Source organism: Eurosta solidaginis, chromosome X (assembly GCF_040869045.1).
Source record: "Eurosta solidaginis isolate ZX-2024a chromosome X, ASM4086904v1, whole genome shotgun sequence".
Lineage (NCBI taxonomy): Eukaryota > Metazoa > Arthropoda > Insecta > Diptera > Tephritidae > Eurosta > Eurosta solidaginis.
In genome coordinates, this window is record NC_090324.1 from 23,043,525 (window position 1) to 23,064,533 (window position 21,009).

Genomic DNA, 21,009 nt, shown 5'->3' on the forward strand with positions numbered 1-21,009 from the left:
TTTACCATTTAACATTTAAAATGATCAAAGTAACAGCTTTCACGTCAAATTGATATGATAACTATTAAATCAACATTGTCATGTATTACATTGTCATATCAATTTCTCATGTTAATAAAACATTTCACCATTTAACATTGAAAATTATCAAAGTAACAGCTTTCACGTCAAATTGATATGAAAACTGTTAAATCAGTCTTTCATGTTAATAAAACATTTCACCATCTAACATTGAAAATTATCAAAGTAACAGCTTTCACGTCAAATTGATATGAAAACTGTTAAATCAGTCTTTCATGTTAATAAAACATTTCACCATTTAACATTGAAAATTATCAAAGTAACAGCTTTCACGTCAAATTGATGTGAAAACTGTTAAATCAGTCTTTCATGTTAATAAAACATTTCACCATCTAACATTGAAAATTATCAAAGTAACAGCTTTCACGTCAAATTGATATGAAAACTGTTAAATCAGTCTTTCATATTAATAAAACATTTCACCATCTAACATTGAAAATTATCAAAGTAACAGCTTTCACGTCAAATTGATATGAAAACTGTTAAATCAGTCTGTCATGTTAATAAAACATTTCACCATCTAACATTGAAAATTATCAAAGTAACAGCTTTCACGTCAAATTGATATGAAAACTGTTAAATCAGTCTTTCATGTTAATAAAACATTTCACCATCTAACATTGAAAATTATCAAAGTAACAGCTTTCACGTCAAATTGATATGAAAACTGTTAAATCAGTCTTTCATGTTAATAAAACATTTCACAGAATATTTATTAAAAAACGTTCTATAGAAAATCGAATTAAATCGTTTTGTACGTTGTGTATAAGTATAAATATATATAAGTGAGTATTGATTAAAGCACCTTGTTCTTAAATAAAAGTGAAAATGAGTGATAATTGCTTGCTACTTGGCGAAAACGTTTCGCTGCCAATGAATAACGCTGGGCAGGAATTCTTTCTAGAAGAAAGACTTCTGCAAATTTCTTAAAATACAGAGATTGTGACGCAAGGTGCTCCGTGTGGAAATTTACAACTGGTAAGAAGTGATTTTTATAAACAACTTCTTTTTTATATGGTTAATTTGAAGACCATCCATTGAAAATGCTATGCAATGTATGGAGCATAGAGCAGAGCCGTAGCCTAATACAGTGATAGCATTCCTTAGGCTATGAACTACGTCGCGTTTTAGAGCGGGGCAAACAGCAGAAAAAATGCAGAGCCTAAAAAGTTCTATCCCTTTTTTGTGCTACGGCTCTGCTCCTAACTCTGTTCATGTTCAGAGCCGGAGCAGTAGCAGGGCATATTTTTCGTTGGTACTGCTGCTCTGGAGTACCTTAAAGCTGTAATGACATTGATTGATCTAAATGCATACCATGATATTTTCTGCCTAGGCTGTCCAAACTCAATCAGGAGAGGACCAGCGTTTAAAAAACTTATTGAAAGAGATGAATGTAGAAGCCGCTTACGACAAGTTTTATGGTAATGGTTTATCTTATTTATATTAAAAATCTTTTGTAACTAATCATGTTTAAACTGACCCAAATAAAGCTTATGGAATCACATATGACCGGTTAAAGTACATAAACTGTGACGACTTGGCGTTGGCATTCCCAGGCAACGAAAATATAGGTTATAGAGCAGAACTTAGGGAAAAAATTGGGCTTTGGAAACACAAGAACGTAATATATTTTTCTATAAAGTTTTAAATAGTATATTGTGTTTTAATATTAACAATTTTCTGTTTTAGTTTCCAGAAGAATCTCTTTCGACTCTTAGTATGAACTCAAATGTACAAAATTGGCTTGAAAATCAGCCTCTCCACTCACCAGCTAGCAAATCCAATTCGGTGAAAGTTACGGTAAGGGTTGATTGGAAGCTGTGGATACTCTTTAAACTTCATTTTCTTGCAGAATGTAACTGACATGGTGAAAAACTCAAAAAGCGGCCAATCTCTACTAAGCTTGTATATAATGAAGAAAAAGTTGGATATGCATGATAGAAAAAGATTGCTTAACATTATTGTGGAAAACTTCTTCGATTGTAATTCACGAAAGTACATAATACCGCGTCCGTATCAGATGAATAAATTGGCTGAAGAAATTGTAGAAATTTTTCCGACAGAAAATAAGGAAATATATTACATATCTCGCAAGGCCGGGCGGAGAACCAATGCATCGGGTATTTTATACAATCGCTTCAATAACTTAAATCGCAAGCGCTTAAAACTTGAAAGCACCACGTCAGAGGAAGAGAATGCATCTGATAAGGAAACACTCTGCTCCACTAATTACATTTCACTTAAGAATAAAATGAAGTATATGAGTGGTGACGAAGGCGATGCAATCAATTTATGGAGCGAGACATATAAATACCGTGTTAATGATATACGTCACTTAAAAGACTTGAAATCTATCCTGGAAGAGTGGCCATTCTACAAGCAAGCTACAGGACCAAAATTTGTACGTACTAAAAGTTTCCAAAACACATTATCGTTCTTACACTAACACAAGCATATTTTTCATTTAATTTATGTACATACATATGTTGCTCGATTTCGATTTTCAAAAAATATACCCAGAAGAAACGTTTCATCTAATAAATAATTGGATAGATGTGCGGAGCCAACTGTGCGAACTTTATAAAGATTTGTTGAGGGATAAACATTATGGAGATCTCTTTGCGTTAGTAAGCAAAGAATGCGTTAACGACAGTGAGTATCATTACTATATACTTACACTGGCTGTCATAAAGATTTGCGCAAGGAATTTTTTGCTGTTTTCACCTAGTTTTGCTTAAGCAAAATAATTTTCACTATTTCTTTATAAAAACATGTACGAAAACCAATATAAAGTAAAGCTCAATATCAAAAAAGTCCTTGTGCAAATCTTTATGACCGTCAGTGTACCTTCATATTTATGTTTTCACATTTATAAGACACTTCTTAAGCTGAAACATTTTTTCTATTATGTACATACATATGTAGATTCCAAAGATTGCATTTTGATTATGCTGCTAAATGCTGTATTGAAACCCACTTCACGATACGTCGCAGAAATTGATGGAAAGCGTGTTACTTGTAAAACTACTATTCGAGATGCTATGGACAGTTTTATTATACATATTACCAATATAAATGATCTGGAATTTACGTACGCAGAGAAGGAAAAAAATCGATACACAGGAAAGAAAAAATTCAACCGTATCTCATTGTAGTGGGTCCAGATATAAAAAGCTTAACTGAATTTTATATAAACTATGACGGAACTATACAAAAGTTTCACACATTTATAGCTGCTTTAGACATTTGCTTTAAGATATTTCATGTATTTAACTTAGAATATCCAAAAGAGTCATCTTTAATATGGTATTTTTTGCAAAAACAAATTTACAAGATAACAACGATCTATGACCTAAAAAGCTCAGCTTTATGTGAATTTTTGACCTTCTTTAAATCATAAATAAAAAATGAGTAAAGAAGTAAAATGTTTTGCTTGTGATAGAGTTTTTATTGAACTCTCAATATTACTTAAACACTTTAAAGATACTCATGGCTTGACACACAATAGTTACTTTCGATGTACTTTTCCAAATTGTAATCAACTATTTTCAAACCTGTATTGCTTTAAGAGGCATACCCAAAACCATTTGAAACATTTTATCGAAAGTGAGCTAACACTACCAGAATCTAAAAGAACTAAGACTGATTTACCTTTTGTAAACGACAGCTCTAGAATAGTTGCTCAAATAGCAGACTCAGACAGACCTTGTAACAATACGGACGAAATGAAAGAAAGTAAGTTAAATGTATCAAAAAAATGTCAATCGTTTTTATTAGATTTACATACTAAGAGCAACATAAGCAGAAAAGACGTTCTATCGATTCAGGAAAGTGCATCTGCTATAATTTCTAGCGTTGTGGAGCCATTGAAAAATAAACTTCTTAGCTATACTCCTGAAGATGAGAGAAAAGATATTATAGAATTTGTTAATTTTTGCGAAAACCCGTTCAAAGACGTTCAAACTGAATATAAGTTTTTAAAAAGCGTTGAACGATCAGACGAATTTTCAAAACCACAGTTTTTTAATATAAACAATGAAATGTGTGAAGTTATATTAAATAATAGACCAACAATAGAAGCAGGTAATGTGTTTGGCTGCATTATGCCGATTAAATTTCAAATTAGAAAATTTTTCGAATTACCATCAGTTCTGGAAATTACTTTAAATAATATAAATTACCTATTTAATTCATCCTCGATTACGCATTTCATAAACTCAGCTTCATTCAAAGAGAAGTTAAAGTTTTTTGTTGGTAAAACTGTATTACCGTTTTTTGTTTACATGGATAGCTTTGAAATTAATAATCCGTTGGGTAGTCATGCAAATGCAGATGAAATATGTGGTGTTTATTATATATTTCCAACTTTGCCGCAATATCTGTTATCTAATTTAAACTATATATTTGTAGCAGCTTACTTCAAAAGCAAAGAACAAAAAAAGTTTGGTAATGAGCCTTTTATGAAACCTCTAATTGATATATTCAAATCTCTTGAAGAAGACGGTTTAGAACTTAATTTAAAAAATTGTACTAAAAAAATATACTTTGTATTGTGTAATATTCTTGGGGATAATTTAGGCTTGAATGACATTCTTGTGTTTACAACTTCATTTAATTCCAATTATTATTGCCGATTCTGTATGAGAAGCAAAGCTGAGATGCATTTAGATTGCGTGGAGTATACAGACTTCATCAGGTCTGAGAAAAATTATAATGCGGCATTAGTGACTAACGACGTTAAGCTAACTGGAATAAAATTGAATTGCTTGTTTAATGATTTAACATCTTTTCATGCTACAACAAATTTTGCGGTAGATGTAGTACACGATTTGTTCGAGGGAGTTTGTAAATATGATATTTGTGAAATTCTAAAATACTTCATAATTCAAAAGAAATTATTTTCCCTTGAAGCATTTAACTACAGAAAGCAAATGTTTAACTACGGTGAAACGGAAATTGGAAATTTGTCCCCTCCTTTTGAATTAACTCACCTCTCTAGTGGTAACCTCAAAATGTTCGCTAGAGAAATGATGACGTTTGTACATTTTCTTCCTCTAATAATAGGAAATCGTATTCCAGACGACGACGAATGTTGGTTATTTTTTTTAACACTCCTCAAAATTATTGACATGATACATAGCAGTTCTTTTGATACAAATTCTTTAATTAAGTTAGAGTCTTTAATAAAATCGCATAATGAAATATATTTGAAATTGTTTCACAAATCCCTTAAACCTAAATTTCACTTTTTAACACATTATGTGCGTGTCATTAAACAATTAGGTCTTCTTAAGTACTTATGGACTTTTCGATTCGAATCTAAACACAAGGAAGCAAAAATGTATGCAAGAAGTATTACTTCCAGAAAAAATATAACATACAGTCTAAGCATGAAGGCATCTTTAAAGTTTAAGGCATTTATTAGGGCCCATAACAAAGGGTTTCCAAGCCAAACGCAATATGATAAAACTGAGCATTTTCGAATTAAAGATTGCAGTTATTTTAAAAATATCGCGAACTTTCAAACTTTTGAATCAATGTTCACGAATAATATTAAAGCCAAATTAGTCAACTTTAAGGGGACGACGTATAAAAAGGGCTATTTTTTAACAAAAACTACTGAAGAAGTCATTGAACTATATGAAATAAAAGAAATTGTTATTAGTGTCAATAATGAGGCTTACTTTCTGGTCTATAAACATGAAATTATTGGATTCTTAGAGCACTATCAATCGTACAAAGTTGGTTGTAAAAAGAATGTTATTGAATTAAAAAATGTTGAATTTTTTACAAGTCCACCTATTCATTTGTACTACATTAACGAAGGAACTCCTGTCATTAGAAATAAGAATTTTTAGTTCCTGTTTATTCATTAAAAAAAATATGTAAACAAGTGCCTATTTATTATAAAAAAATAAATTTTATTGAATTGAAAAATAATAATAAATATACTAAAAATAATTTTAATTTGATGTGATCTTCATTTCAAATCAACAGTTTTTAATGTATATTTAACGTTACTTTCACGTAAGTATAATTTCCAATTAACATTTTTAAAATGTTGTTTCAACGTTGCTCTACGTGAGTATTACATCAATATCATGTTAATTATACATGAGTATCATATCAATAATACATGATCGTCATGTTAATTGTACGTGTTTCATGTACATATACATAAATATCATGTTAATTATACATGAGTATCATATCAATAATACATGATCGTCATGTTAATTTTACGTGTTTCATGTACATATACATAAATATCATGTTAATTATACATGAGTATCATATCAATAATACATGATCGTCATGTTAATTGTATGTGTTTCATGTACATATATATAAATATCATGTTAATTATACATGAGTATCATATCAATAATACATGATCGTCATGTTAATTGTACGTGTTTCATGTACATATACATAAATATCATGTTAATTATACATGAGTATCATATCAATAATACATGATCGTCATGTTAATTGTACGTGTTTCATACACATAAATTTCACGTAAAAATGATAGAGTCGAAATGATAAAATTAACATTTTTTCATTTCAGTTGAGAATTGTAAACAAAAAATGTTAACTTTACGTGGTGTTTAGTATTTTTTTGGTTCAGTGTATATAAATATATACATAGGTGATAATACCTTTGGACTTACTTCGAGGTTGGTTCTCCGTCGTTGTTTGCGCAAACAGTTGCCCGTTCCAACGTAGTATGGTTGTTGTGTTGCTAGGCTGCTCGAGTAAGTATATTTATAACTACAATCATACATCCTTCTGAAAATTGAAATATTGACGTCTCTTGGAATGTTACGGGTTTACATGACATCGAACTGTGCAATTCGCGCTTCCTTTTCTTTTCTTGTTTTAATTTCTTTTTTTTTTTTGGATCAATTCTACTTATACCAAAACAACGCGCGGTCGAGTGAGTATACCTAAGCGATCGTAACTAGAAAGTTATTATGGAGGTAGGTCAAATTCCAAAATCATCAAAATTTAAAGAGATAAAGATTACAGGTAAATATTCATTACAAATAATCGGTTTGTGGCCTACGGAGCAATTCCGCAACTTGAAACCACCTAATTCGTCCACTATTTCGGATTCAATTCCATGTGGCTGAACCTGTTTTCTTCGCTTCTCTCTGCTTTCTTATCCCTCACCTTAACGATCTCCATTCCTTAAAAAAACTGTTTCTGTTCCCTCTTATTGGTTGCGCATTGGCTTAACTTTTATGAAGTCCAGTTGAACGTTAAAGTTTCGGCGGCTAATTTACCCCCACAACAGCTTCAAGTAGTTCGTATTATTTGGGTGACATCGCAATCATATTGGGTTTGTTCACTCTAGAAGGTATTCCAATAGCTCTGGCTGATTGTAAATCTCTTTACTACTCAAGAATTGACTCAGTGGAAAAGTAAAAATATTATTTTGTAGCTTGTATATAGCTGTTTTTGCTTTGGTTTCTGCAAAATATATAAGTTGGCGGGCTCCGGTGTCTTTACTTAGTGTAAACGTGTTAGACTTTCCACGTAATTCTTAAGGATTCTTACAAAAAAAAACCGATTTAAAATAATAAACTTTTATGATAAAGGAACTTAGTTTGTTCCTGCGGATGTAAGTCTCCCTCCGGTGCGCTGCCAAAAAACCAAATGGCCGAGCCAATCGAACTTCTTTTGCGTCATCCCCCAATTCTCTCATTCTCAGCTGTCAATTCATACAGTCAGTGTTGAGTAATAACAAAAAGAAAGGGTATGTTCAAATAGTTTTGATGCCTTATTATTTAGATCACTTTTGATGGTTAGATATGATATGTGATCAGGTGCAATAAACCGGTTCTATAAATTATGTTCTAGGTCCTAATGAATATTTGAGGACAAATACTTCTAGGTTGTTTGACACAAAAAGAAATATGTAGACGCTGGCTTAGTCGCGATGACCTATCTTGAGGTCGCAGTTTATAACTACTTATAGACCTGAACGATACTGAAAAGTCTTAAACTGACGAATTTTAGATACTAGACCGTTGTGTTAATGTGATACCCGTTCACATTAATAAAACATGAGGAGACTAAGGGTTTTATCAAAGGAATCAATGTACGTCAGTACACCCCCCCCCCACACTTAGAGGGTTGGTGCGGGGTTTCATTGAGTTTTGCTTTTCTGAATATCTTTCCCATGATATACTCCCCGCTTTACTGTGCTGTCATCCTGTATTTCGTATAAACAGTTGCCTTTGACTGTAATGACTTTTGCTTTTACGAACTTTGGGGCGAATTTCGAGCAAAATTTCTTTGTGGCATCACTTAAAACGAAATTCCTCCTGTATACGCTATCTCCAATCTTAAAGCTTTCCCCCGAACTTCGCAAGTTGTAACGTTTGGAAGAGGCTTCGAACGCTTTTCGAATATGTTCGCCGACTTTCACACCAACACCAGTCTCTCGGATCTGTCTAAGATATTTTCTAATTTCCTAATTTACGGATAAGCTCATACTCGTCGGCATGCAACGTCAAATTGCTGTCCGAGGGCAGCATAGTATGGCGAACAGCCGATAGCCTGATGATATGAGCTTCGCAATGCTTCCGATATGCTAGGCAGGTGCTTATCCCATAGGGTCTGGTCCTCCTTCAGATATGCTCGTATCCCTGCAATTATCGATCGGTTAACTCGCACGCTCGCATTAGCTTGGGGACTATACAGGGCCGTATACACATGTTTGATTCCACGCTCAGCAAGGTGGTTGTTAAATAGAGCTGATTTAAACTGCTTACCATTGTCACTTAACATAATTTCGGGAGTGCCGAACACGCTAAAAACGTGTTCTTGCAGGAAGTTGCAGATGCCCTTCGCATTAAACTTCCTTAAAGCTTTGAGTAAGGGAAATTTCATAAAATGATCTAAAACTATCACAATTCCGGTATTGTCATGTCGAGATCTAGGATACGGACCTAATAAGTCGATATAAAGCTTTTGAAAGTGTCGTTGGACAGTGTATTGTGCTGACATAGGCGGACGCAATGTTACGTTTGGCGCTTTGGTACTTCGGCATATACCACAAAGGCCGATGTATTCCTTAACATCGACATTAATTTTAGGCCAGTAAAAGTTCGTTCTTAAACGTTCTAATGTTTTCGCGACTCCGCCATGACATTTTGTTGGCGGACAGTGAGCATTTTCGATAACTTTTCTAACCAAATTTTTAGGGATCCACAGCTTCCAATTATACACCTCCCGCTCTGCGTTACCGTCCGAATGCTCTGTTTTGTTGTACACTCGATCATCCACTATTTGCAAGTCAGGCAGGCGAGCTTGATTGTTTCGGACATGATTAATTAGCTTCTTGTACTCGGCGGACTTAAATTCGACCGAGTCCAAATCTACAAGCGGGCAAGCTTCCGTCTCGCTGATCTCTTCAAAATTTTGGCGGGATAAGCTATCCGGTACTACATTTTGAGACCCTTTTCGGTGTTCTATATTAAAGCGATACCCTTGTAATTTTAAAGACCATCGAGCTAACCTGGTGGACAAGTCCGTCTGACGCATAAGCCATTGAAGACTGGTATGGTCGGTGACAATAGTAAAGTCTTGTCCTTCAACATAGGCCCGAAATTTTTTTAAACTGAGAATGGCCGCAAGGCATTCCAGCTCCGTAACGCTGTAGTTGCTTTGGGCCTTGTTAAGTTTTTGCGAGAAGTATGCGATTGGCACCTCGACGCCGTCATCGTTTTTCTGTGCCAATACAGCACCTACACCAAGCTTAGACGCGTCGCATTGGAGTATGAAGGGTTTCTTGTAATCGGGACTGGTTAAGACGGGAGCTGAACAAAGCATTTCTTTCAAAGTTTCAAATGCTTTCTGCGCATCGTCATTCCATGCAAAGCCTTTGCCTTTCTTTAAAAAGTTTGTTAGGGGGGTTGTAATGGAGGCAAAATTGTTCACGAACCGGCGGTACCGGCCGGCCATTCCGAGGAAGCGCCGGAGTTGTTTTACACTGGTTGGTTTAAGGTTCCGTTACCTACAATATATCCAAGGTATTTAACTTCCTTGATGCAAAATTTCTTTTCTAGGTTAATCGTCAAACCAGCTTTCCGGAGGTGAAGTGCGACTTCGGAAAGGACGAACAAGTGATTGTTAAAATCTTCGGACAGTATAAGAAGGTCGTCTAAATAGACGAAAACTTGATTCTTCAAGTTTGGAGGAATGTCGCGATCCATCAGACGGCAAAGCGCTTGAGGGGCGTTGCATAAGCCAAAGGACATTACGCAATAATGGTACAACGGACGATTGGGACCGTGAAACAAGTGTAATCTCTAGAGCTTTCGGACAGGGGAATTAGCCAAAAGGCTCGACGCAGATCTAGTGAACTTATGTACTTAGCCTTTGGTATTCTACTTAATATACCATCAATGTGTGGCAGGGGGTAAGCGTCCTTAACGGTAACGCTGTTTATTTTTCTTGAATCTAAACACAGACGGACTTTATTTGGCTTCTTCACTAGTACGACCGGACTTGACCATGGACTGTTAGGGGCTCCTCGATTACACCTAATGGAACATTTCGTCAATTTCTGCATGAACTAGTTTCTCTATAGCAGGGGAAATGGGAAAGTACCGTTGTTTTATCGGACGGACATTAGGCTGGAGTTCTATAACATACTCCAAAAGAGAAGTTTTCCCTAAGCCCTCTTTTTCACAATTCGGAAATCTGTGTTTGACTATTGCCAACTTACGCTGTTGTTCGCTACTTAGAGGCAGGGAATTTTCATAAAGTTTTGCTTCCTTGTCGTCAAGGGTCACCTCGGATATAACGTGCGGAGCAATCCGGAATTTGCTCCAAAAGTCAACTCCTAGTATAATCGATTGGGACATGCTCGGTATTACAAAAAAGGTTATCACTTCTGTTTTGCCTTCAAACTTGACACACTTAGGTCAAGGACTCCAAAAACAACCTGGTATTTACCGTCGGCAGTACAGACAGTTGTTTTATGTTCGCGTAGATGTCTTTGTTTGCAAACAACTTCTGCTAGAGTGGCTCCTATACAGGAAACCTGTGCTCCACTATCTAGCAGACCAAGATTCTCTTCTCCAAGGACTTCGATCTTTGCGTAGGGCCGCAGATCATACGATTTTCTTTCTATCGATGATAAAAAATTTCTCAAGGACTTGCGTTTTAGTTTGGTGTTTCTCCAAAATGCTTTAATTCGGGTGGCTGAACGGCTAGGAGATGCGGAACCACCTGTGCCAAAAATTCTGTTCTTCACTTCGTTATAATTTCTTAGACGAACGTCATAAGGCACGATCTGGCGAACATACGGGAGATTTTTGAGCGTTTATTCCGTGTGAATAGGTGACATTACCCCATTGCTAGTGTGGGTATTGACGGGACGTAAGAGTACCTTCGGTCTTTCTACAGTTTTGGGTCCTGGCGAGGATTCCGGTGCGAAGCCTCGCTCGGTTTGGAGTTTCCCGAACACGACTCGCACTTCGGGCGGTACACATCAGGCGTGCCACATCCATAGCAAAATACGGTTCGGTCCTTCAAGCAATCTACATATCTATGTCCTTTACTTCTACAGTTCCAGCACAATAGGCTTAGGTTAGTAGATCTCTCAGTGATTTCATCTACTTCAACCTCCGTCTCATGGGGCGTATCATCTTCGAGTTGCAACTCATTGGCATAACGTCGTGGGTATTCACGGGAATTTACTGACGGTAGTGTATTGCTAACCTTACCAAATTCGTTGACAAGGCTTTCACCCTTCAGGCAGAGTCTGCGCAATTCGGCGACCGAGTTAACACGGAAGCGTAAATTATGTTGTAATATCTCTACTAATTCAGGCTCAGTCAAAGGGGTTTGCAAAGGTTCAGCGAGCTTATGTACCGCATTACGAAATTCGTCGAAAGTTTCATTTGCTCCTTGTTTCCGGCTTCGAATTTGCTCCTTAAGTTCGAAGTCACTTTTGTGCAGCTGGAAGTTGGTTCTTAAAGCTTGACATAAAGACGGCCACGTAAATCGTTCTACCGAGCGGCGGTATCTCCAATACCAATCTTTGGCGTCTTTCGTAAATAGGCTCTGTACGTGCTCACAGAGAAGGTTGAAATTTCCCCCAAGAGTATATATGACTTGGCACTCAACCCGTTGAATGAAACTATCTACTGACATACGGGTGGACCCATCAAAAGTAACACCCCAACTTGAAATAAGCTGTGCTACTCTACCTGAGATTGGAACGCTTGATGTATCGCTAAATCGCATCTGGTCCACAGTACGGTAAAAATTTTGATTAGAATGATTTGCAGGTTTGGAATGTCCCTAGGCCAGTGTGGAGTTGGGTGGAGAATTTACACGGGCGATATTTTCAACTGGACTAACATTACCGACGGGAGGAGCTGACTGTATATTAGTCGCGTTAAGATTTAACCTTCCCAATACGTTGACGAGGGTGGTCTCGAGTCTTTGTTCAATAATTTGTGTAACACGGTTCTTAAGGTCTTCAAAAATCGGGGCTTGCCGGGCTGTTATCACAGCGGAAACTATGTTTCGTATGCGAGTTTCCTCCTCTTTATGGCTACTTCCCGGTGTGTTTTCTAGAGGTAAGGCTGCGGCACCTGCAACAGCCTGACCCTGTTCCTGACTAAGACGGGGCAAATTCAGATCCGCATTGTCGTCCTGAGCTGTGGCACGCGTCCGACGACGTGCACCTGTGTTTTCGAGGCAGTTGCGACTACTGCACTTCGCGCGACACTGCGGGCAAGTTGCCTTAGTTTTGAGCCAAGTTAAAAGGCAGGCTCGGTGGAAGCGGTGAGAGCACACAGTCGTCAAAACATCGTCATGTTCAGAAAAAACTTCCCTACAGATTGTGCAAACCGTACCCAACGGATGTCCGTATTCGTTGCTATTGCGCGTCGCCATTATTACCAAACCCGGTTAATAAAGCGAACAAAAATCGAAGGAAGTGAAAAAAACTTGTATGCGTTTAATGTATGTCCACTTTCTCAGACAAAACTAAAACTTTCGAGCTAGTTAGGCACGGTTGGTGGAGATTGTGAAAAGAAATTTTACAAAAGTCAGCGCCGTTATATTGTGTCTCTCTTTAGAGTTTAGAGTTATCATACAAAGTTAAATCTCAAAAGACAACGAATTTAAGTTGAATCCTTTTCAAAGCTTTAATGGTATTACGCAGTGAGGGCTATATTTTACATTCGCAAATAAGCGTAAGTGAAGCCAAAAAAAAATTTTAGCAAGATGAAAAATTCAGGAAAACTATTCATGACAAAAAAATAGATATCCTACAATAAATTTGGCTATATACGTGCGTATGTATTTGCCTTGGTATAGATGTCAAAACAAATGCAACTGTTTTATGTATAGTAAAAAAATTTATATTTCGTATCGTATTCAACAAAAAGCAATAGAAATCCGAAATATCGATTTGATTCTAGTACTTGATAGCAGCAAAAATGAACGCAAAAAAAACTTTCATAAAGTAATGGTCTGACTCCCAGGCAGTGTGGTGGTTGGGTTGGAATAGTTTCATCGAGAATGGTGGTATGGTTGAACTCTCAAAACTTGGTCGTAATAAAAGAAAATAAATAAACATCACTTCAGTAATAAAAAAAAAACAAAAAGATATATTAGATTCTAATTGGATTGGTCAAAACCCGAAGCATATTGCTTGAGGTTCGCAAATTCTTGAATCCAATCAATTGCTCTAATTTAAGGTGATTATTTAAAGAAGTATATCGACTATAAACGTTCTTGCTCAAATACAAATAAACTCAGACAGACAGTAATGTTCCAAGAGGGAACTATGTAAAGGGATCACATCAGGTTAGGGCTCCTCAAAAGTACACCCCAAGTCGTATGTGGGCCCCACACTTGGACGCCATTTTCTATTATGTGACTCTGGCTGAGTTCTCAGGATAGGCTTGCAAAGCCAGCCAGCAGCTGCGGTGTGTGCACTGGCGATTGCCGGAGCTTCAGCCTTGGAAGGGTTCTGGTACGCGCCTGCTAACCAAGCCAACATCCATCAACCTAAAGCCATAACAAAATATATTAATTTGCACACAACTTCTAACTTCCACCAAAGTAACTATATGCAACCAACCCTACTCGCACGTGAAACATCCCAACCATGCAGCGCTAATGTATATTGGTGCGACTGCTCTATACCCACCCTGCCGTGGCTTATTAGATGGTAATAAAGCCTCTTTTCCACAAACCAACCTGCAAGAATCAGACCACTTTAATCTTCGATTTACTCCATATTAACAATGTGTATTTATAAAAATTCAGCTCATATCTACATATATATATATGTATAAAAAATATATCCTTAGTATACTAAATAAAGATTAAAGATCCAATAATAAGTAAACATTAGTGTTACTGAATTTGCAAAAGAAAATATCTTACATGCTAATACAATGTAATTACGTATGTTAGCGAAATTCTTTTGGGGGTATGCTAACAGCTGATACTAACCTACTGACCTACTTTCTCATTATCGAGGTCACTGACCGAAATTTACAATAAAATGCTTCAGTGCTTACATATATTAGTGAGAGTGAGCGCTTACTAAGTGGAGAGCATAGGACGTAACAAAAAAAAAAAAAGACAAAGAAAAGGAATCGAGAACCTACGTTATTTTATATGTGCGTGTGTTTGTGCGCTGATGTATGTCTTTTCTTTTTAAAGTCAAAATAAAGCGCAATTGATTCATAAAAAAAAGATTCGATTCATTGTGAGGATATATGAAAAATATTGATATGTGATGTTATACATTCATATAAAGTTCCTTTTGTACTCTCTGTTTAGGTCCGAGACCTAAATATTTCGGCCCACCCTCGTAAATCAATCCGCATACCGGTTTCTGCCTGTAGACCAATAGTCTCGCTTTAATATATATGCACTAACACAAACACGAATTTGTGTTTGCCGCTAGGAGCTTTTAGCACCGGAGCCTTGTTAAGGGGAAACTTAACGAAGGCTCTCGTACTGAGGGTTCAGCGCATTTTTGCAATTGCTTGGCTTTTTTCTTTTTTTTCACGACCGTCAACGGGAGCAATTCTGGCCATCCAGCGTCAAGGTAAGAGAACATTTATTCGAAACACAATTTTATTGTTAAATGCCTATAATTTAAATCATTTAAACCACTATTTGAATATCTTAATTCGAAACACAATTTAATTGTTACCTCATTATTCTTGAATTCAATAAAATCCACTCGAATATATTTATTAACATTTTTCATATCTTTTAATTTTTCTTTTCACTGGGTTCAATTTTCCATTGGCGATTACGTGAGAGATTCGAGTGCACTTTGTACACTTTTTTACAACTTTATCAATTATATATTTGTAGTTATAACATCGCAAAAACGTTCAGATATATAAAACTGCGAAACGACTCAACTCTGTTGAGGATCAATTAGATACCATTTTTTTGAAGTCGGTTTTGGTACAAAGCCACTAGTAGGTACTGACTGCAAAGCAACAAGCACTGAATTGAACGTTAGATTCCGTGGTTTTCGTATTGAAACTAGGTTCCCATTTGTTTTTCGTACGCAAAATGTGATTTGGGTATATGTTCCAAATTGTATGTAATAAGATGTGGCTGTTTTGTTGTGGGAAAACGTATGTCATCGCCACTCAATTTAAATTCTTTTGAAAATGTGCACTGACGCTGTTCAGCTGTAAAGTTTTCGATTCAAAGGTTTACATGGGTATGCAATTCATCCATGTCAATCTTGAAAATGAAAGGATCTTTGTAATGAATCCGCCGAATACATCTGGTGATCCGCCTTGACCTTTCAAAAAGTAAAAATATGGTTTCACATCCTTTTCAAATTCTACGCCTAATACAAATTGGGCCAAGCCTTTACTCTCAACGCTATGTAAATTACCACCAAGTTGTTGTTGTTGTTGCTTTGTAAGAGTGACACCCCCACCAAATATACTGCCCGCATTCATAGTTGGAGCAGTCGTATTACTGCTATTGGCGCTGCTACCAAACGTGAATGTTTTATTTGGCGGTGCACCGCTGCTGTTGCTGCTGCCGCCGAAACTGAATGGTGTAGAGGTGGTGGATGCAGAAGCAACAGCTGTATTGTTTGCTGCTCCATAGGTCGCTGGTTCAGATCCGGCTCGGGGTCGTAAAATTGCACCCTGGCCGCGATGACCGCGTGCGTGTAGTCGACCTGGATACCACTAAAGGACAAACAACACGCCCCATCGCTAAGTTGGTGCTGTTACCGGCGCCAAGCTACGAAACAGAGACTACTCCCGCTTAACCCTTCAGGGACCCACATTCTACTTAGAAAACTCACTTCCATTTCATATAATATTATTCTGTGCAAAAACTTGGTGTTCGTACCAATGAGTTACAAACCCGTATTCTTCATATATACTAAATTCAAATCTTTGCTTCTTTAATGAAGATAAGGAGAGCTTTCTTACAAACAGGTTACTAAGACTGAATGTGTCAAATTATAAATATAAGTCTTACCAGCCCCTACCGCTGTGCCACCATTTGGGACTCAGAGTTGTACACCGCCACATAATTATATTTTCATAAATATGTCCCTGAAGCTTGGGTTGTATACCTGCGGAACGGCTGAAAAACCTCGTACAGTAGATCAAAGTCTTTTTTTAAATACAGTCCCAGTTTTAAACAACCAATGGCTCAAAATTTACTTGCACACGTATTATCAGGCTTAGGAAATCGTTTTAGCAAAGAACAAAAGCAAGTACAGCGTACCATAACAACAGTTACCACGACAACAACGATATAAAGAATCCCCATGTATTTAACAAACGCACATAATCCTTGCCGACATAATGTTTAAAATAAATACAAGATAACTCACGTGAATTCGATTACTACTAACACATGCATTTTATGAGCTTACTGACGATGATCCAAAGCCAATGTATAACGATCCTTATCGTCGGGCACATTCATCAAAGCAGCATAAAAGGGATGAAGTCCTGCCATTATAAAATTATAATTAAAGTTTATTCTACGGTTTAAGAAGGTTAAAGAAAACAGAGTACCACATACCTCTTTGTGTAACCAGAACACAATGACGCTGACGTAAACGGAATCCCGTGAAGTAAGCATTGCCGTAAATCGTAAAATGTGGGAGATGCATAGGTAGAGGGGTGGCTTTAATTGCACAAATCGATGTCACGGTATCATATTTTATTTTGGCACCGGCCAGCAAACCCCCTCTTTTGCATTGGATTCCATAAGGTTTTATTGGTGTCGTTGTTGATTATGCAACAATTTTCTAATTTGCAACAATCTTTGGTAGGCTCGGTGAGGATTCTGCACTCGAGTTGAGCATCAAACTATCTTGGTCAGTGGAGTCACCTAATAGTGATTGAAAATTTGGCTTTTGTTGTTGTTGAACATTCTGGCCTGTGTCGCACTTGCCGCTTTGGTTGATGCTGTTGTGGTTATAGTTAGTGTCCCTGTACGGGGACGTCCCATTGGTGGAATGCACTTGCTTTTTAGCGGAGTTTGTCCGTGGTCGGAATTCACAGCATCACCTTTTGCGTTGAACAGAATGTTCTTAATACCACTACCAATGTTGTTGCTAGCGCAAACCGCACTACTTGCCTTATTTAATGGGTACCATGCTAGCAATAGTTGTAGGAATACGTGGCCCAGGTGGATTAACAAGGATCCTTTTGACAAATTCATAAACTTCCTCCACAACCATCTTGTCTACCATTGACTGCGTACATTTTCAAATCTTATGCGGCCTTTAGGCACACGTAAAACGTCATCAGCACTGCTCACTACTACCAGCGACGTTTCAGATTGCATTTTTTCACGCAATGATTCAATTACCTCCTTGCTTGATTTAGGCCGAATGATGCCCAATGACAAACAAAGTTGGTATTTTTTGATATCCAATATGCGATCATTGGGTGCACCACGTACTCCATTAAATGTGTTATGAGCAAATCCCATACACGCTTGCCAGCGTCAAGTCCACAACAAACAACAGCAATTCAACAATAGCCCAATTTGGAAAGCACTCAAAGCGACCGAAGAAAAAAAAAATACATTGGTAGAAACATCTGGAGTCATCTTGGTGAGAAGAATGTGAAAACGTAACCCCAAGGCTATTAGCACCGTAGAACACAACCACACGGCAATTGCGAGAAATCACAATAAAGCAAACCGGACTTTTTTCCAAAAAAAAAAAAAAAATTTACAACGAACTTATAAGGTACGTGGTTTCTTAAATTCGGGCACGTGTGTGATTCCTTTTTTGATTAAAAAATTAGATATAATAAAGTGGCAAGTTATTATTTAACGCGTACAGTGACTTTTGTACACTTCCCTTGACAGCGGTGATCACATATTGTGCATTACGTGCACACACACACACATCTACTCAAAACAATTTTCTTAAAATCCTCACAAGTGAGAAGATCCTCCAGTCACAGTATTGGTACGGGTTAACATAGCCCCAAAAATCGAATATCATTTCACCACAGCTGCAACACATTTGAGGAAATAAATTTTAGTTAGTGGAAAGCCATCTTATTGGCATTAATTCAAAACTGAAACTTTATTTGACATCACACGGTCACACAGCGAAGCAAACAAAAGTCACTTAACAGCGTAATAGTTGAAAGTTCTTCTAGCTATCCACATATATACACATATATACACTTTACACTTATTGTTGTTTTGGGCGGGAAAGTTCGGAATATTTTTAATATAAACTCGCTATTCATATTGCCGGAATATACGTCGTAATTCCGGCACAGTCCACAAATCCGTACGTAGCGGCGAGTGTACTTGCAACTCAAGGAATACCTTAAAAAGTACTAGCGCTGACGTACAACAACCACAGATACACGAAGTGAAACGTAACGTGCAACGACACTACAGTTGCCAAAACCCTTGAAGGACTCATTTTCGGCATTTTGTCAACCACACTTTCTTCACACATTATCCACTGGTTGGCCAGTTCTTTTTTACTTTTCACACGGTTTTTATTAAACTTTACGCACAAGTGGAAAAACACTCTGTACATTTTCCGTCATAATTAACTGGTCGGTTCTATCAAACTAAGTAGTAGTTGTGCCACAGTCCATAGGAGGGTGTTGCACTTTAATCACTTTTAACACATTACACAAATATCACTTGGGTTCGTGCACACACCCATTTAGCTACGTAGGGTGGCACGATTGTAATAACACTTCCGCGACACAGCGAGTGTAGCAACTCTCAATCCCTAGGATATTGATCAGTCACCTCATACACGACTCTCTGCAAAGGCAAATTTCATTAAATACTTTGTGTTTAACAAGTTCGTTTTCCATTTAATAAGAAAATGGAGAGCTATATCCGCCAGGCAGATGCAGTGGCAGAATTTGAGGTAGATTATAATGCCATGCCCACAACTGAGCACAGTAAACACTCCTTAAAACTTCAAACGGAGGAACTAAAAGCCTTGTGGGAAAAAACAAAACGGGCATACGACGATCTTCTCAGTTCATCAGGCCTCGAAACAAAGGACATAGCAGCAGTTAAAAAGAAACATAAAGCCACTTATTTCAGTTTCTTAAAATGCCAAGCAACAATAAATGAGCTAGCTGAAAAAATAGAAAAGTTAGAGAAAGAAACAGATTCCGTGGGTCGCGAATACAGCGTACGCCTGCCTCCTTGTGACACAGATGTCTTTAAAGGGGATTATATTTCATGGCCGTCCTTCAGGGACATGTTCAGCGCCATTTACATACTTAATAAACGCCTTACCCCAGTCGAAAAGTTGTATCACCTCAACCAAAAGACACAAGGGGAAGCGAAAGAAATAGTGCGACGATGTCCACTAACTAATGATGGGTTCCAAACAGCTTGGAAGAATCTATGCGATCGCTATGAAAACAAGCGTATCTTGGTAAATGCACAATTGAAAATTTTGTTTAATTTAAATGCAATTGACAGCGAATGCGGTAGCTCGATCAAAAAACTGCAACGAGATATAAACAATTGCATCTCAGCGCTTCAGTGTCACCAAATTGACATATCCAACTGGGATGCAATCTTAACATATTTATGCTCCACTAAACTGCCTGAAACTACTTTGGCTTTGTGGGAACAAACAATAGAAAACAAAACTGAAATCTCGAAATGGGTTGATATGGACAAATTCCTGACGAATAGATTCCAAACATTGGAAACCGTCACAGGGCTGAAAGGAAAGCCCCCTAAAAATCCATCCTCTCGATCAAGCGCTGAAGCACCATCGAAAAAGCTGACCTTTCAGACTAGTGTAGCCAAACCAACATGCAAGATGTGCAAAAGTGCGGCACACAGAATCGCAAAGTGTGAGAAATTCTTACGCCTGACCCCAAGCAGTCGCATTGAACATGTGAAGAGCATACGAGGGTGCTTGAATTGCCTATCCGCTGGACATACGGTTTCTAAATGTTCCAGCACATATCGTTGTAGGACGTGTCAGTCAAGACACCACTCACTACTCCACCTTCCAATTCAACCCCAAGCAAACGAGCCACGGGATTCATCTGACAACGGTCCATCTACATCCAGACAGGCCCAAGCTAGGCGCGAAACTGAAACAGAAAACACTAGGGTTAATAACGTAAATTCATGTTTCGCAAATTCAAGCAAGGGAATACTACTAGGCACAGCGAGAGTCAATATACAACACAATGGTGTTAGCTTCTCAGCAAGAGCGTTAATAGATTCGGGGTCAGAGTGCTCATTCATAACCGAGCGACTCAAACGGCGAATTAAGTTGCCTTCCAAAAGAGTGAGTGCCCAAGTATCGGGCATTAACAACACGATTTCGGCACAGGTAAAGGAAGCGTGTCCCATACAATTGGGTTCATTAATAAACCCTCTAGTTACAATAAACACAATCGTGTT

The 21,009-nt window shown here is 37.4% G+C and overlaps 2 protein-coding genes across 7 annotated transcripts in view; both read left to right on the forward strand.

The window, feature by feature from the left end:
* unc-13 overlaps positions 1–21,009 on the forward strand; it is a 4,182,017-nt gene that overhangs the window by 3,011,927 nt on the left and 1,149,081 nt on the right. The gene's annotated exons all lie outside the window — the stretch shown is intronic.
* On the forward strand, positions 1,400–2,738 carry LOC137234578 (uncharacterized). Its single transcript, XM_067758041.1, has 5 exons — positions 1,400–1,502; positions 1,572–1,702; positions 1,771–1,881; positions 1,934–2,482; positions 2,602–2,738. The coding sequence occupies exons 1-5, from the start codon at positions 1,469–1,471 to the stop codon at positions 2,617–2,619; spliced, it is 843 nt and encodes a 280-aa protein (XP_067614142.1). The 5' UTR covers positions 1,400–1,468; the 3' UTR covers positions 2,620–2,738.

Bases quoted from the DNA above. Each gene is read 5' to 3' on its own strand.
- LOC137234578 (XM_067758041.1), top strand. From the start codon at position 1,469: ATGAATGTAGAAGCCGCTTACGACAAGTTTTATG. The intron at 1,503-1,571 runs GTAATGGTTTAT...ACCCAAATAAAG, and splicing joins CGCTTACGACAAGTTTTATG to CTTATGGAATCACATATGAC. The intron at 1,703-1,770 runs GTAATATATTTT...TTTCTGTTTTAG, and splicing joins GGCTTTGGAAACACAAGAAC to TTTCCAGAAGAATCTCTTTC.